Genomic DNA, 20,186 nt, shown 5'->3' with positions numbered 1-20,186 from the left:
AATATAGAATGTCACCCCACTATGTGTGTATATAGAGGTGACCCCACTATGTGTATATAGAGGTGACCCCACTATGTGTATATAGAGGTGACCCCACTATGTGTGTATATAGAGGTGACCCCACTATGTGTGTATATAGAGGTGACCCCACTATGTGTATATATAGAGGTGACACCACTATGTGTGTATATAGAGGTGACCCCACTATGTGTATATAGAGGTGACCCCACTATGTGTATATAGAGGTGACCCCACTATGTGTATATAGAGGTGACCCCACTATGTGTATATAGAGGTGACCCCACTATGTGTATATAGAGGTGACCCCACTATGTGTATATAGAGGTGACCCCACTATGTGTGTATATAGAGGTGACCCCACTATGTGTATATAGAGGTGAGCCCACTATGTGTATATAGAGGTGACCCCACTATGTGTGTATATAGAGGTGACCCCACTATGTGTATATAGAGGTGACCCCACTATGTGTATATAGAGGTGACCCCACTATGTGTATATAGAGGTGACCCCACTATGTGTGTATATAGAGGTGACCCCACTATGTGTGTATATAGAGGTGACCCCACTATGTGTATATAGAGGTGACCCCACTATGTATATAGAGGTGATCCCACTATGTGTATATAGAGGTGACCCCACTATGTGTATATAGAGGTGACCCCACTATGTGTATATAGAGGTGACCCCACTATGTGTGTATATAGAGGTGACCCCACTATGTGTGTATATAGAGGTGACCCCACTATGTGTATATAGAGGTGACCCCACTATGTGTATATAGAGGTGACCCCACTATGTGTATATAGAGGTGACCCCACTATGTGTGTATATAGAGGTGAGCCCACTATGTGTATATAGAGGTGATCCCACTATGTGTATATATAGAGGTGACCCCACTATGTGTATATAGAGGTGACCCCACTATGTGTGTATATAGAGGTGATCCCACTATGTGTATATAGAGGTGACCCCACTATGTGTATATAGAGGTGATCCCACTATGTGTATATAGAGGTGACCCCACTATGTGTGTATATAGAGGTGAGCCCACTATGTATATATAGAGGTGACCCCACTATGTGTATATAGAGGTTATCCCACTATGTGTGTATATAGAGGTGATCCCACTATGTGTGTATATAGAGGTGATCCCACTATGTGTGTATATAGAGGTGACCCCACTATGTGTATATATAGAGGTGACCCCACTATGTGTATATAGAGGTGACCCCACTATGTGTATATAGAGGTGACCCCACTATGTGTATATAGAGGTGACCCCACTATGTGTGTATAGAGGTGACCCCACTATGTGTGTATATAGAGGTGAGCCCACTATGTATATATAGAGGTGACCCCACTATGTGTATATAGAGGTTATCCCACTATGTGTGTATATAGAGGTGATCCCACTATGTGTGTATATAGAGGTGATCCCACTATGTGTGTATATAGAGGTGACCCCACTATGTGTATATATAGAGGTGACCCCACTATGTGTATATAGAGGTGACCCCACTATGTGTGTATATAGAGGTGATCCCACTATGTGTATATATAGAGGTGACCCCACTATGTGTGTATATAGAGGTGACCCCACTATGTGTATATAGAGGTGACCCCACTATGTGTATATAGAGGTGACCCCACTATGTGTATATAGAGGTGACCCCACTATGTGTATATAGAGGTGACCCCACTATGTGTATATAGAGGTGACCCCACTATGTGTATATAGAGGTGACCCCACTATGTGTGTATATAGAGGTGAGCCCACTATGTGTATATAGAGGTGAGCCCACTATGTGTATATAGAGGTGACCCCACTATGTGTATATAGAGGTGACCCCACTATGTGTGTATAGAGGTGACCCCACTATGTGTGTATAGAGGTGAGCCCACTATGTGTATATATAGAGGTGACCCCACTATGTGTGTATATAGAGGTGATCCCACTATGTGTGTATATAGAGGTGACCCCACTATGTGTATATAGAGGTGACCCCACTATGTGTGTATATAGAGGTGACCCCACTATGTGTATATAGAGGTGAGCCCACTATGTGTATATATAGAGGTGACCCCACTATGTGTGTATATAGAGGTGAGCCCACTATGTGTATATAGAGGTGACCCCACTATGTGTATATAGAGGTGACCCCACTATGTGTGTATAGAGGTGACCCCACTATGTGTGTATATAAAGGTGACCCCACTATGTGTGTATATAGAGGTGACCCCACTATGTGTATATAGAGGTGACCCCACTATGTGTATATAGAGGTGACCCCACTATGTGTATATAGAGGTGACCCCACTATGTGTATATAGAGGTGACCCCACTATGTGTATATAGAGGTGACCCCACTATGTGTATATATTGAGATGACCCCACTATGTGTATATAGAGGTGACCCCACTATGTGTATATAGAGGTGACCCCACTATGTGTATATAGAGGTGACCCCACTATGTGTGTATAGAGGTGACCCCACTATGTGTGTATATAGAGGTGAGCCCACTATGTGTATATAGAGATGACCCCACTATGTGTATATAGAGGTGATCCCACTATGTGTGTATATAGAGGTGACCCCACTATGTGTATATAGAGGTGACCCCACTATGTGTGTATATAGAGGTGAGCCCACTATGTGTATATAGAGGTGACCCCACTATGTGTATATATAGAGATGACCCCACTATGTGTATATAGAGGTGATCCCACTATGTGTGTATATAGAGGTGAGCCCACTATGTGTATATAGAGGTGACCCCACTATGTGTATATATAGAGATGACCCCACTATGTGTATATAGAGGTGACCCCACTATGTGTATATAGAGGTGACCCCACTATGTATATATAGAGTTGACCCCACTATGTGTGTATAGAGGTGACCCCACTATGTGTATATAGAGGTGACCCCACTATGTGTGTATATAGAGGTGAGCCCACTATGTGTATATAGAGGTGACCCCACTATGTGTGTATATAGAGGTGACCCCACTATGTGTATATATAGAGGTGACCCCACTATGTGTATATATAGAGGTGACCCCACTATGTGTATATAGAGGTGACCCCACTATGTGTATATAGAGGTGACCCCACTATGTGTGTATATAGAGGTGACCCCACTATGTGTATATAGAGGTGACCCCACTATGTGTGTATATAGAGGTGACCCCACTATGTGTATATAGAGGTGAGCCCACTATGTGTATATAGAGGTGACCCCACTATGTGTGTATAGAGGTGACCCCACTATGTGTATATATAGAGGTGACCCCACTATGTGTATATAGAGGTGACCCCACTATGTGTATATAGAGGTGACCCCACTATGTGTATATAGAGGTGACCCCACTATGTGTGTATATAGAGGTGAGCCCACTATGTGTATATATAGAGGTGACCCTACTATGTGTATATAGAGGTGACCCCACTATGTGTGTATATAGAGGTGACCCCACTATGTGTGTATATAGAGGTGACCCCACTATGTGTATATAGAGGTGACCCCACTATGTGTATATAGAGGTGACCCCACTATGTGTGTATATAGAGGTGACCCCACTATGTGTATATATAGAGGTGACCCCACTATGTGTATATAGAGGTGACCCCACTATGTGTGTATATAGAGGTGAGCCCACTATGTATATATATAGAGGTGACCCCACTATGTGTATATAGAGGTGACCCCACTATGTGTGTATATAGAGGTGAGCCCACTATGTGTATATATAGAGGTGACCCCACTATGTGTATATAGAGGTGACCCCACTATGTGTGTATATAGAGGTGACCCCACTATGTGTATATATAGAGGTGACCCCACTATGTGTATATAGAGGTGACCCCACTATGTGTGTATATAGAGGTGAGCCCACTATGTATATATATAGAGGTGACCCCACTATGTGTATATAGAGGTTATCCCACTATGTGTATATAGAGGTGAGCCCACTATGTGTATATAGAGGTGATCCCACTATGTGTATATAGAGGTGACCCCACTATGTGTATATAGAGGTGACCCCACTATGTGTGTATATAGAGGTGACCCCACTATGTGTGTATATAGAGGTGACCCCACTATGTGTATATAGAGGTGACCCCACTATGTGTATATAGAGGTGACCCCACTATGTGTGTATATAGAGGTGACCCCACTATGTGTGTATATAGAGGTGACCCCACTATGTGTATATAGAGGTGACCCCACTATGTGTATATATAGAGGTGACCCCACTATGTGTATATAGAGGTGAGCCCACTATGTGTGTATATAGAGGTGACCCCACTATGTGTGTATATAGAGGTGACCCCACTATGTGTGTATATAGAGGTGACCCCACTATGTGTATATAGAGGTGATCCCACTATGTGTATATAGAGGTGACCCCACTATGTGTATATAGAGGTGATCCCACTATGTGTATATAGAGGTGACCCCACTATGTGTATATATAGAGGTGACCCCACTATGTGTATATAGAGGTGAGCCCACTATGTGTGTATATAGAGGTGACCCCACTATGTGTGTATATAGAGGTGACCCCACTATGTGTGTATATAGAGGTGACCCCACAATGTGTATATAGAGGTGATCCCACTATGTGTATATAGAGGTGACCCCACTATGTGTATATAGAGGTGATCCCACTATGTGTATATAGAGGTGACCCCACTATGTGAATATAGAGGTGACCCCACTATGTGTATATATAGAGGTGACCCCACTATGTGTATATATAGAGGTGACCCCACTATGTGTATATAGAGGTGATCCCACTATGTGTGTATATAGAGGTGACCCCACTATGTGTGTATATAGAGGTGATCCCACTATGTGTATATATAGAGGTGACCCCACTATGTGTATATAGAGGTGACCCCACTATGTGTGTATATAGAGGTGACCCCACTATGTGTGTATATAGAGGTGACCCCACTATGTTTATATAGAGGTGACCCCACTATGTGTATATAGAGGTGAGCCCACTATGTGTATATATATAGGTGACCCCACTATGTGTATATAGAGGTGACCCCACTATGTGTGTATATAGAGGTGACCCCACTATGTGTATATAGAGGTGATCCCACTATGTGTATATAGAGGTGACCCCACTATGTGTATATAGAGGTGACCCCACTATGTGTATATAGAGGTGACCCCACTATGTGTGTATATAGAGGTGAGCCCACTATGTGTGTATATAGAGGTGAGCCCACTATGTGTATATAGAGGTGATCCCACTATGTGTATATAGAGGTGACCCCACTATGTGTATATAGAGGTGACCCCACTATGTGTATATATAGAGGTGAGCCCACTATGTGTATATAGAGGTGACCCCACTATGTGTATATAGAGGTGACCCCACTATGTGTGTATATAGAGGTGACCCCACTATGTGTATATAGAGGTTATCCCACTATGTGTATATAGAGGTGATCCCACTATGTGTATATATAGGTGACCCCACTATGTGTGTATATAGAGGTGACCCCACTATGTGTATATAGAGGTGAGCCCACTATGTGTATATAGAGGTGACCCCACTATGTGTATATAGAGGTGAGCCCACTATGTGTATATAGAGGTGACCCCACTATGTGTATATAGAGGTGACCCCACTATGTGTGTATATAGAGGTGAGCCCACTATGTGTATATATAGAGGTGACCCCACTATGTGTATATATAGAGGTGACCCCACTATGTGTATATATAGAGGCGAGCCCACTATGTGTATATAGAGGCGAGCCCACTATGTGTATATAGAGGTGACCCCACTATGTGTATATATAGAGGTGACCCCACTATGTGTATATAGAGGTGACCCCACTATGTGTGTATATAGAGGCGACCCCACTATGTGTATATAGAGGTGACCCCACTATGTGTATATAGAGGTGACCCCACTATGTGTATATAGAGGTGACCCCACTATGTGTGTATATAGAGGTGACCCCACTATGTGTGTATATAGAGGTGACCCCACTATGTGTATATAGAGGTGATCCCACTATATGTATATATAGAGGCGACCCCACTATGTGTATATAGAGGTGACCCCACTATGTGTATATAGAGGTGACCCCACTATGTGTGTATATAGAGGTGACCCCACTATGTGTGTATATAGAGGTGACCCCACTATGTGTATATAGAGGTGACCCCACTATGTGTGTATATAGAGGTGACCCCACTATGTGTGTATATAGAGGTGACCCCACTATGTGTGTATATAGAGGTGACCCCACTATGTGTATATAGAGGTGACCCCACTATGTGTATATAGAGGTGAGCCCACTATGTATATATAGAGGTGACCCCACTATGTGTATATAGAGGTTATCCCACTATGTGTATATAGAGGTGACCCCACTATGTGTATATATAGAGGTGACCCCACTATGTGTATATAGAGGTGAGCCCACTATGTGTATATATAGAGGTGACCCCACTATGTGTATATATAGAGGTGACCCCACTATGTGTATATATAGAGGTGACCCCACTATGTGTATATAGAGGTGATCCCACTATGTGTGTGTATATAGAGGTGACCCCACTATGTGTGTATATAGAGGTGACCCCACTATGTGTATATAGAGGTGACCCCACTATGTGTGTATATAGAGGTGAGCCCACTATGTGTATATAGAGGTGACCCCACTATGTGTGTATATAGAGGTGAGCCCACTATGTGTATATATAGAGGTGACCCCACTATGTGTATATATAGAGGTGACCCCACTATGTGTATATATAGAGGTGACCCCACTATGTGTATATAGAGGCGACCCCACTATGTGTATATAGAGGTGACCCCACTATGTGTATATATAGAGGTGACCCCACTATGTGTATATAGAGGTGACCCCACTATGTGTATATAGAGGTGATCCCACTATGTGTATATAGAGGTGACCCCACTATGTGTATATAGAGGTGATCCCACTATGTGTATATAGAGGTGACCCCACAATGTGTATATAGAGGTGACCCCACTATGTGTATATAGAGGTGACCCCACTATGTGTGTATATAGAGGTGACCCCACTATGTGTATATAGAGGTGACCCCACTATGTGTGTATATAGAGGTGACCCCACTATGTGTATATAGAGGTGATCCCACTATGTGTATATAGAGGTGACCCCACTATGTGTATATATAGCGGTGACCCCACTATGTGTATATATAGAGGTGACCCCACTATGTGTGTATATAGAGGTGACCCCACTATGTGTCTATATAGAGGTGAGCCCACTATGTGTGTATATAGAGGTGATCCCACTATGTGTGTATATAGAGGTGACCCCACTATGTGTATATAGAGGTGACCGCACTATGTGTGTATATAGAGGTGACCCCACTATGTGTATATAGAGGTGAGCCCACTATGTGTATATAGAGGTGAGCCCACTATGTGTATATAGAGGTGAGCCCACTATGTGTATATAGAGGTGACCCCACTATGTGTATATAGAGGTGAGCCCACTATGTGTATATAGAGGTGACCCCACTATGTGTATATAGAGGTGACCCCACTATGTGTATATATAGAGGTGACCCCACTATGTGTGTATATAGAGGTGAGCCCACTATGTGTATATAGAGGTGACCCCACTATGTGTATATAGAGGTGACCCCACTATGTGTATATAGAGGTGACCCCACTATGTGTATATATAGAGTTGAGCCCACTATGTGTATATAGAGGTGACCCCACTATGTGTATATAGAGGTGACCCCACTATGTGTATATATAGAGGTGACCCCACTATGTGTGTATATAGAGGTGAGCCCACTATGTGTATATAGAGGTGACCCCACTATGTGTATATAGAGGTGACCCCACTATGTGTATATAGAGGTGACCCCACTATGTGTATATATAGAGGTGAGCCCACTATGTGTATATAGAGGTGACCCCACTATGTGTATATAGAGGTGACCCCACTATGTGTATATAGAGGTGACCCCACTATGTGTATATAGAGGTGACCCCACTATGTGTATATAGAGGTGACCCCACTATGTGTATATAGAGGTGATCCCACTATGTGTATATAGAGGTGACCCCACTATGTGTATATATAGAGTTGAGCCCACTATGTGTATATAGAGGTGACCCCACTATGTGTATATAGAGGTGACCCCACTATGTGTATATAGAGGTGACCCCACTATGTGTATATAGAGGTGACTCTACTATGTGTGTATATAGAGGTGACCCCACTATGTGTGTATATAGAGGTGAGCCCACTATGTGTATATAGAGGTGAGCCCACTATGTGTATATAGAGGTGAGCCCACTATGTGTGTATATAGAGGTGACCCCACTATGTGTGTATAGAGGTGACCCCACTATGTGTATATAGAGGTGACCCCACTATGTGTATATAGAGGTGATCCCACTATGTGTATATAGAGGTGATCCCACTATGTGTATATAGAGGTGACCCCACTATGTGTATATAGAGGTGACCCCACTATGTGTGTATATAGAGGTGATCCCACTATGTGTATATAGAGGTGACCCCACTATGTGTATATAGAGGTGATCCCACTATGTGTATATAGAGGTGACCCCACGATGTGTGTATATAGAGGTGACCCCACTATGTGTATATAGAGGTGATCCCACTATGTGTATATAGAGGTGACCCCACTATGTGTATATAGAGGTGAGCCCACTATGTGTATATATAGAGGTGAGCCCACTATATGTATATATAGAGGTGACCCCACTATGTGTGTATATAGAGGTGACCCCACTATGTGTATATATAGAGGTGATCCCACTATGTGTATATAGAGGTGACCCCACTATGTGTATATATAGAGGTGACCCCACTATGTGTATATAGAGGTGACCCCACTATGTGTGTATATAGAGGTGACCCCACTATGTGTGTATATAGAGGTGACCCCACTATGTTTATATAGAGGTGACCCCACTATGTGTATATAGAGGTGACCCCACTATGTGTATATAGAGGTGACCCCACTATGTGTATATATATAGGTGACCCCACTATGTGTATATAGAGGTGACCCCACTATGTGTATATAGAGGTGATCCCACTATGTGTATATAGAGGTGACCCCACTATGTGTATATAGAGGTGACCCCACTATGTGTATATAGAGGTGACCCCACTATGTGTGTATATAGAGGTGAGCCCACTATGTGTATATAGAGGTGATCCCACTATGTGTGTATATAGAGGTGACCCCACTATGTGTATATAGAGGGGACCCCACTATGTGTATATAGAGGTGAACCCACTATGTGTGTATATAGAGGTGAGCCCACTATGTGTATATAGAGGTGATCCCACTATGTGTATATAGAGGTGACCCCACTATGTGTATATAGAGGTGACCCCACTATGTGTGTATATAGAGGTGAGCCCACTATGTGTATATAGAGGTGACCCCACTATGTGTATATAGAGGTGACCCCACTATGTGTGTATAGAGGTGACCCCACTATGTGTATATACAGAGGTGACCCCACTATGTGTATATATAGAGGTGACCCCACTATGTGTATATATAGAGGTGATCCCACTATGTGTATATAGAGGTGATCCCACTATGTGTATATAGAGGTGACCCCACTATGTGTATATAGAGGTGACCCCACTATGTGTGTATATAGAGGTGAGCCCACTATGTGTATATAGAGGTGATCCCACTATGTGTATATAGAGGTGAGCCCACTATGTGTGTATATAGAGGTGAGCCCACTATGTGTATATAGAGGTGACCCCACTATGTGTATATAGAGGTGACCCCACTATGTGTGTATATAGAGGTGACCCCACTATGTGTATATAGAGGTGAGCCCACTATGTGTATATAGAGGTGACCCCACTATGTGTATATAGAGGTGACCCCACTATGTGTGTATATAGAGGTGACCCCACTATGTGTGTATATAGAGGTGACCCCACTATGTGTGTATATAGAGGTGACCCCACTATGTGTATATAGAGGTGACCCCACTATGTGTATATAGAGGTGACCCCACTATGTGTATATAGAGGTGACCCCACTATGTGTGTATATAGAGGTGACCCCACTATGTGTGTATATAGAGGTGACCCCACTATGTTTATATAGAGGTGACCCCACTATGTGTATATAGAGGTGAGCCCACTATGTGTATATAGAGGTGACCCCACTATGTGTATATATAGAGGTGACCCCACTATGTGTGTATATAGAGGTGTCCCCACTATGTGTATATAGAGGTGACCCCACTATGTGTATATAGAGGTGACCCCACTATGTGTATATAGAGGTGACCCCACTATGTGTATATATAGAGTTGAGCCCACTATGTGTATATAGAGGTGACCCCACTATGTGTATATAGAGGTGACCCCACTATGTGTATATAGAGGTGATCCCACTATGTGTGTATATAGAGGTGACCCCACTATGTGTATATAGAGGTGACCCCACTATGTGTATATAGAGGTGACTCCACTATGTGTGTATATAGAGGTGACCCCACTATGTGTGTATATAGAGGTGAGCCCACTATGTGTATATAGAGGTGAGCCCACTATGTGTATATAGAGGTGACCCCACTATGTGTATATAGAGGTGAGCCCACTATGTGTATATATAGAGGTGACCCCACTATGTGTGTATACAGAGGTGAGCCCACTATGTGTATATAGAGGTGACCCCACTATGTGTGTATATAGAGGTGAGCCCACTATGTGTATATAGAGGTGACCCCACTATGTGTGTATATAGAGGTGAGCCCACTATGTGTATATAGAGGTGATCCCACTATGTGTGTATATAGAGGTGACCCCACTATGTGTATATAGAGGTGATCCCACTATGTGTATATAGAGGTGACCCCACTATGTGTGTATATAGAGGTGACCCCACTATGTGTATATAGAGGTGACCCCACTATGTGTGTATATAGAGGTGACCCCACTATGTGTATATAGAGGTGACCCCACTATGTGTATATAGAGGTGACCCCACTATGTGTGTATATAGAGGTGATCCCACTATGTGTATATAGAGGTGACCCCACTATGTGTATATAGAGGTGATCCCACTATGTGTATATAGAGGTGACCCCACTATGTGTGTATATAGAGGTGACCCCACTATGTGTGTATATAGAGGTGACCCCACTATGTGTGTATATAGAGGTGAGCCCACTATGTGTATATATAGAGGTGAGCCCACTATGTGTGTATATAGAGGTGAGCCCACTATGTGTGTATATAGAGGTGACCCCACTATGTGTATATAGAGGTGACCCCACTATGTGTATATAGAGGTGACCCCACTATGTGTATATAGAGGTGACCCCACTATGTGTGTATATAGAGGTGACCCCACTATGTGTATATATAGAGGTGATCCCACTATGTGTATATAGAGGTGACCCCACTATGTGTATATATAGAGGTGACCCCACTATGTGTATATAGAGGTGACCCCACTATGTGTGTATATAGAGGTGACCCCACTATGTGTGTATATAGAGGTGACCCCACTATGTTTATATAGAGGTGACCCCACTATGTGTATATAGAGGTGACCCCACTATGTGTATATAGAGGTGAGCCCACTATGTGTATATATATAGGTGACCCCACTATGTGTATATATAGGTGATCCCACTATGTGTATATAGAGGTGACCCCACTATGTGTATATAGAGGTGACCCCACTATGTGTATATAGAGGTGACCCCACTATGTGTGTATATAGAGGTGAGCCCACTATGTGTGTATATAGAGGTGATCCCACTATGTGTATATAGAGGTGACCCCACTATGTGTGTATATAGAGGTGACCCCACTATGTGTGTATATAGAGGTGAGCCCACTATGTGTGTATATAGAGGTGAGCCCACTATGTGTATATAGAGGTGACCCCACTATGTGTATATAGAGGTGACCCCACTATGTGTATATAGAGGTGACCCCACTATGTGTGTATATAGAGGTGAGCCCACTATGTGTATATAGAGGTGACCCCACTATGTGTATATAGAGGTGACCCCACTATGTGTGTATAGAGGTGACCCCACTATGTGTATATACAGAGGTGACCCCACTATGTGTATATATAGAGGTGACCCCACTATGTGTATATATAGAGGTGATCCCACTATGTGTATATAGAGGTGATCCCACTATGTGTATATATAGGTGATCCCACTAAGTGTGTATAGAGAGGTGACCCCACTATGTGTATATAGAGGTGATCCCACTATGTGTATATAGAGGTGATCCCACTATGTGTATATAGAGGTGATCCCACTATGTGTATATAGAGGTGACCCCACTATGTGTATATAGAGGTGATCCCACTATGTGTATATAGAGGTGATCCCACTATGTGTATATAGAGGTGACCCCACTATGTGTATATAGAGGTGACCCCACTATGTGTATATAGAGGTGATCCCACTATGTGTATATAGAGGTGACCCCACTATGTTTATATAGAGGTGATCCCACTATGTGTGTATATAGAGGTGATCCCACTATGTGTATATAGAGGTGATCCCACTATGTGTATATAGAGGTGACCCCACTATGTGTGTATATAGAGGTGACCCCACTATGTGTGTATATAGAGGTGAGCCCACTATGTGTGTATATAGAGGTGACCCCACTATGTGTATATATAGAGGTGACCCCACTATGTGTATATATAGAGGTGACCCCACTATGTGTATATAGAGGTGACCCCACTATGTGTATATAGAGGTGACCCCACTATGTGTATATATAGAGGTGACCCCACTATGTGTATATAGAGGTGACCCCACTATGTGTATATAGAGGTGACCCCACTATGTGTATATAGAGGTGACCCCACTATGTGTATATAGAGGTGACCCCACTATGTGTGTATAGAGGTGACCCCACTATGTGTATATACAGAGGTGACCCCACTATGTGTATATATAGAGGTGACCCCACTATGTGTATATAGAGGTGACCCCACTATGTGTATATAGAGGTGACCCCACTATGTGTGTATATAGAGGTGAGCCCACTATGTGTATATATAGAGGTGACCCTACTATGTGTATATAGAGGTGACCCCACTATGTGTGTATATAGAGGTGACCCCACTATGTGTATATAGAGGTGAGCCCACTATGTGTATATATAGAGGTGACCCCACTATGTGTATATAGAGGTGACCCCACTATGTGTATATATAGAGGTGACCCCACTATGTGTATATAGAGGTGATCCCACTATGTGTATATAGAGGTGATCCCACTATGTGTATATAGAGGTGACCCCACTATGTGTGTATATAGAGGTGAGCCCACTATGTGTATATAGAGGTGACCCCACTATGTGTGTATATAGAGGTGATCCCACTATGTGTATATATATAGAGGTGACCCCACTATGTGTTTATATAGAGGTGACCCCACTATGTGTATATAGAGGTGACCCCACTATGTGTATATAGAGGTGACCCCACTATGTGTGTATATAGAGGTGACCCCACTATGTGTATATAGAGGTGATCCCACTATGTGTATATATAGAGGTGACCCCACTATGTGTATATAGAGGTGAGCCCACTATGTGTATATAGAGGTGATCCCACTATGTGTATATAGAGGTGAATGAATGAATGAATGAAAAATTTATATAGCGCGGCACATGCGAACTGAATCGCCTCTGGGCGCTTGTTGTTTGTGTCTCATGCCTTTCAGAAAAGCAGAGTTTTGATCTGCCTTCTGAAAGTCAGGTGGTTTTGCTCCAACCGAATGCTGGTTGGTAAAGCATTCCAAAGCCTGGGGCCCTGGAAAGCAAACCTTCTTTCTCCTTTGGACTTGTATTTGGTTTTAGGAACCTTGACCAGATTTTGGTCGGTGGATCGCAGAATGCGGTTGCAATTGTGCGGTTTGATCTTGTCGCATAGATATCTAGGAGCCTTCCCATGGATGCACTTATGTGTCAGGCAGAGTGCTTTAAATGCAATTCTGTCTTTCACTGGCAACCAGTGAAGGGATCTCAGTGAAGGTGAGATTGATTCCCAAGATTTTTTCCCAGTCACCAGTCTAGCGGCCGTATTCTGTACGACTTGAAGACGAGCGATTTGGTACTTGGGTAGCCCGAGGTAAAGGGCATTTGCATAGTCCAGTCTGGAATTCACGATTGTTCCCACCACGACTGCTACGTCTTCTTTGGGGATAAATGGAATCAGTCTGCGTAGTAGGCGCATCAAATGGTGCGCCCCGCTGACTACTGACCCTATTTGTGCGTCCATTGTCATGAAGGTGTCAAACGTGACTCCCAGACTTTTGACTTTGGAGCTAGGGGAGATGATTTGTCCCAGGATGGGAGATGGTGTCCAGTTTGTTGTCGGTTGTTTCTTCCGACTGGCATCGAAGATAAAGAGTTCTGTTTTAGCGCTATTGAGTTTGAGATAACTCTTAGTCATCCAGTTTTCTATTGAAGAGAGACATTTCTCTAATCTGAGATGATGATCCTTTTTATGGCAGATGCGAAAATACAACTGCGTGTCGTCTGCATAAGAGTGATAGAGTAGTTCTTGGCTACCGATAATATCAAAGAGAGGACGAAGATAGATATTAAACAGCACCGGTGATAGGGGGGATCCTTGGGGGACCCCACATGGCACCGTGCGTTTTTCTGACGTGAAGGATCCCAGTTTCACTGTTTGTGATCGGTTTCCGAGAAAAGAGGAGAACCATGGTAAGGCATCTTCTGAGACTCCGGCGACTTCTGTTAGTCGTCTCAGTAGCAATTTATGGTCTACTGTGTCAAAAGCTGCGCTTAGGTCCAGCAGAACCAGGAGACACGATTCTCCTTCGTCTGCGGCCTCGAGCGCATCGTCCCATATTTTCAGTAAGGCCGTTTCTGTACCGTGTCCGGGACGGAACCCGGATTGAAATGGATCGAGTAGGTTGTGGGTGTCCAGATGCTGTTGCAGCTGATTTACCACCACTTTCTCCATTATCTTGGACAGAGCATTTAGACCTGTTATGGGACGGCGGTGAGTTGGGTCCATAGGATCCAAATTAGGTTTTTTCAAGATCGGCAGGATTGTGCCCTCTTTCAGCAGGGAAGGCACTATGCCTTCCTTAAATGACTGATTTATAAGCTGCGTGATCGGAGGCGCCAGGATGTCGGCACATTCCTTCAGTAGCTTGGTGGGAATGATGTCATTGGGTGCTGTGCTGTTGCGCAGCGCACCAATGAATTTTTTTGTGGTATCGATGGAGATGGGTTCCAAAGTGAACTTAGTTGATTGTAGAGGCGTTCCGTCGGTGTATTGATTGAAGAGGGGGCTGAGTGGAGTATTGTTTTGCCGAATACTTACCCGAATTTTTTCAATTTTGTTGATGAAGAAATCCGATAGTTCATTGCAGAACTCTTGGGTGTCTGAAGTGGGGACTTCAAGACATCCCGGATTCATGGTCTGGGTGACCATCCTGAAGAGTTCGCGTGGGCGATTCATTGCGCTGTTAATTACCATAGAAAAGTGAAGTTTTTTGGCTTTGAAAATTTCCTTGTGATATCGTGTTGTTACTGCTTTGTAGAAGTTGAGGCGGTCTTCTGAAGGACTTCTTTTCCAGGCGGCTTCCGCCCTTCTGCGCTCTTGCTTCAATAGCGACAGCTGGTTATTGAACCAGCTGGACTTTTTTGCCCGGCTGCGGAGTTTGCGCTTTGGTGCTGCTAAGTCGGCTGACTGTAGCAGAGCTGCATTTATGGCATCCAAAGTATCTGAGGCTGCTAGCTGAGGAGGAATAGCCCCAATTCGGTTTCCCAGGGTAGATCTGAAGAGTTCCGAGTGGAGCTTCCTCTGAGATCTAGCCCAGTGTATTGTCACCGGCTTGGGTACTTTCATGACTAATGGAGTTCTGGGGATTATGAAGCTAATTGCATGGTGGTCTGTCCATGGCAAAGGTTCATTTCCCAAAATGTTTATTTTCAGATTTTGTCTGAAAATTAGGTCGAGTGTGTGACCTGAGGCATGCGTGGGTCCGCATATAAGTTGCTGAAGTCCTAATCCTTCCAGGTGGTCGATGCAGGCCTCCGCGATGGGATCCTGTGAGGAGTTGGCCCACAAATTGAAATCCCCGAGCAGCAAAAGATGATTGCTGTTAAGGGAGTAAGTGGAAATGAACTCCGTTAATGCTGAAATCAACTGCGATTTGGGCCCAGGGGGCCTATAGCAGAGGAGAATGTGAACGGTCTCCTGAGAGTGAGATTGAAGTTGAAGCGTAAGGGTTTCCATAAAAGGTAGAGGATTTTGAAGGACCGGTTTAGTGATTGCAATATGCGACTTATGAATCACCGCCAGGCCTCCTCCTCTTTGCCCTATTCTATTTTCCGTTAGGATGCGATAATTTTCTGGCACCAATTCTCCGAGAATGGTGTTGCAGTCGTCTGACAGCCAACTTTCTGTAATAAAGAGGCAGTCTAGATCGTTTTGTAGTAAGAAATCATGGATTTCTGAGCGGTGTTTAACTGCCGATCTAGTGTTAAGCAACGCACATGATATGTGCTTGAGCTGTGTTGAATGGTTGAAATTTTTGATGATCGATCGTCGATCGATTCTCAAAAGTTGATCTGATTTTAAGGCTTTTGTGGTGACGGCAGGTAATATTGTTGCGAATTGTCTCAGACCCCAAATGGTTTCCGCAGAGTATCGCAATTTAACCATTGTTGCCAGTCACCGTGCGGGGGGGTGCGGGTGTTTGGTGAGAGAGGATTCGGAGAATCCTCGCTCTCAGCAATCCTTGGTCCAGAGGAAGGCAAAAAAAACCCTGGGCAAGCTGGCCAATGTGCTGCGGCAGGGAAAAAAATTCCTTCCTGATCCCTAAAGGCGATCGGCTCAAGCCCTGGATCAAAGATTGATGACTTAATGAGGGGAAAAGGGGGGGGGATGCTGGGTGTCACTGTTGCTGGGGTGCACCAAGATGGCCGCCAGGCGAAGACACAGGACCCAGGCTGGGGGGGGCAATCAGGTAGGTAAGAAAATGATTCCACCGATCTGGTTGCTAATAGGGGGGTGGAGGGGACCTCTAGGGGTGCAGGGGCGATAAACAAAGAAAACTGCACTGTTGGTGGTAGGTGCAGGGAGAAACGGTCGGAGCGCCGGTAGGCCGCGGCTGAAGCCGCGGACTTTCCTGAGGCGCGGCGGCCACGAAAAGTAGCAGGCTGGCGCGGGCGTGTAAAAACGCCAAAAAGCGCCGAAAATACACCCAGGGGGGGTGTCTGGGGGCCACCACAATCGTGGGTGGCCGTGCGAGTGAGGATGCCGAGCAAAAGACGAAAATAGAGAGCCGCAGTGTGGGGTCTGTGTGACGGCTGCCCTGAGAAGGACGGCCGTCAGTGGTTCCCCAGGATGGTAGGCCCTGAGAGACAGGGTCTTACCTGCAGGGAAAGAAGGAGTCCACGAGGAGAGGAGAGAGCTGGATTCCTGGTTCCTAGGAGCTGTTTCTTGTGCAGCACAGGTAATGGAAGTCTGCCTAGTCTGCCTAGTTTCTGACTGCCAGGTCTGGGTGGGAGCAGGCTCGTAAGCGGAAGGTCCGAAGCACCCTACTCCACCTCTGACACTGACTGACTGACTGATTAGTATCAATGGATGAGGTGACCCCACTATGTGTATATATAGGTGATCCCACTAAGTGTGTATAGAGGTGACCCCACTATGTGTATATAGAGGTGACCCCACTATGTGTATATAGAGGTGACCCCACTATGTGTGTATATAGAGGTGATCCCACTATGTGTATATAGAGGTGACCCCACTATGTGTATATAGAGGTGATCCCACTATGTGTATATAGAGGTGACCCCACTATGTGTGTATATAGAGGTGACCCCACTATGTGTGTATATAGAGGTGACCCCACTATGTGTGTATATAGAGGTGACCCCACTATGTGTATATAGAGGTGATCCCACTATGTGTATATATAGAGGTGACCCCACTATGTGTATATAGAGGTGACCCCACTATGTGTATATAGAGGTGACCCCACTATGTGTATATAGAGGTGATCCCACTATGTGTATATAGAGGTGAGCCCACTATGTGTATATAGAGGTGAGCCCACTATGTGTATATAGAGGTGACCCCATATATATTTTTTTATATCTATATATAAATATATACATATGTGTGTGTTTGTGTTAAATAATTAATTACATCAATTGATAAAAAATATATAAGTAAGTATGTAATATATATATATATATATATATATATATATATATATATATATATATATATATATATATATATATATATAAAAATGTTATATTTATATATATTATATATATTAAAATATAATATAAAATATAATTTTTCTATATCTATATATATATATATATAAATGTATACATATGTGTGTTTGTGTTAAATAATTAATTACATAATATATATATTAAAATGTTATATATATCTAGTTTTGGATTTTTTATGGATTCGAAGTTTTATATATATATATATATATATATATATATATATATATATATATATAAAAAAATAAATATAACACATATATATATATAAATGTTTGTGTGTGTATATATATATATATAAATGTGTGTGTGTGTATATATATATATAAATGTGTGTGTGTGTATATATATATATATATATATATAACATCGAATCCAAAATAAAAAATCCAAAATGTTACACAGATTACATAATGTGCTCTTTGAAGGGCAGATTTCTCTTATTTCTATATATCTCCTATGGGAAGGATTGATTGCTTTGCACTGCGGCTTATTTCTGCACCTCGCATTATAATTCTCTAATATATTACTTACCATAAAAGTCATCTTTTAGGATTTCGGGTTGTAGGCAGGGACAGGTTCTATATATGGCATCCCTGACCTTCTGCCCAATAGTCTTGGCTCCACCCTTTTTAGGGGCGGTAGTTTGGGGCGGTGGGTTTGCCTGGTGCTCCTCGGATAAAGGGCGCACACTGGGCAATACAACAGGTTCTTCCTTGTTGTTCTTCGCTTTGTAAACGTTCTTTCTCATAAATCGTGTCATTGTTCTCATGGAACTCGCAACACTGCTGAGAGAGAGATAACGCATCCTGCTCGGTCAGATACACGCAGCAAGTGAGCTGCAGTCCCCTGCGTGTTCCTTAAATTGGCAAAAGTGGAGCAGCCACAGTGACATCACATAGTCCCATATGCATATCAGTGTTCCATAAGGGGAGGAGCCAGTGACATCATCATGTTCCGTAGCCAATCAGTGTTCAGTATGCAAATGAGCCTTCCTGTTCTATTTTTAGAACCAACCGACAAAAATTCAAATCTACAGCCAGTCTGGTGCACTGTACAAACAACTGTTTAACCCCTTCACTGCCGGGGACTTTTTCTTAATATGTTTTTGTTCATTAAAATGAGCAGAAATTACTGTAAAAAGTATATATTTTCTGAAAGCGGAGGCTCTGCAGAATCAAATGGCGGCATTTGTAATTTTTTATGTCACAAGATATTTACACAGTTGTTTATCAATCGCATATTATTAGGAAACAAATTCGCTAAAATGACTTTTAAAGCAAACAAAAGCAATATTATAACCAATTTGTGAAGGTTTGTGCGATTTGCTGCATTTGTTGTCCGACAAAACGTGTCTCTTCTAGGCAGTTTCTTTGTACCTTTAACAATTAATTAAAGACATTTGCACGGCCGAAAAATTCATTTTTTTTTTTTAGGATCATTCGCAAATTCAGAAAAATTCTAATTCAGTACATTCTAATTGTATAGATGCGGTAATCGTTTTTTTTTTTTTTTTTGTATTTCTTACGTTCACTAGCAGACAAATTTAAAAGGAAATATATTTATTAGTTTATAACTTTTATAGTTTTTATTATTATAATATATTATTTATAAATAATAATAATAATAATAATAATAATACAACTATAATAATGGTTAATAATTCATTACCTTCACTAACAGACAAATTAGAAAGGAAATTCCAAGACCTATAATTAAATAATTTATAACTATTATTATAGTTTTTATTAATTATTACTTATTAATAATAAAGAATAATAATATTTTATTATATATAATAATTGTTAATAATTTGTTATGTTCACTAACT

General features: G+C 42.7%; 1 protein-coding gene across 1 annotated transcript in view; it reads right to left on the bottom strand.

The window, feature by feature from the left end:
* LOC120939744 (atypical protein kinase C-like) overlaps positions 1-19,887 on the bottom strand; it is a 29,437-nt gene extending 9,550 nt beyond the window's left edge. The window contains exon 1 of the mRNA XM_040352078.1: positions 18,890-19,887. Coding sequence (XP_040208012.1) covers positions 18,890-19,163 — 274 coding nt within the window. The 5' untranslated portion in view covers positions 19,164-19,887. The remainder of the gene's footprint in view (positions 1-18,889) is intronic.
* Positions 19,888-20,186: the final 299 nt, after the last annotated feature.

This window comes from Rana temporaria, chromosome 5, assembly GCF_905171775.1.
Source record: "Rana temporaria chromosome 5, aRanTem1.1, whole genome shotgun sequence".
In the NCBI taxonomy this organism is placed as follows: Eukaryota; Metazoa; Chordata; class Amphibia; order Anura; family Ranidae; genus Rana; species Rana temporaria.
This window is presented reverse-complemented; position numbering and strand designations above follow the sequence as displayed.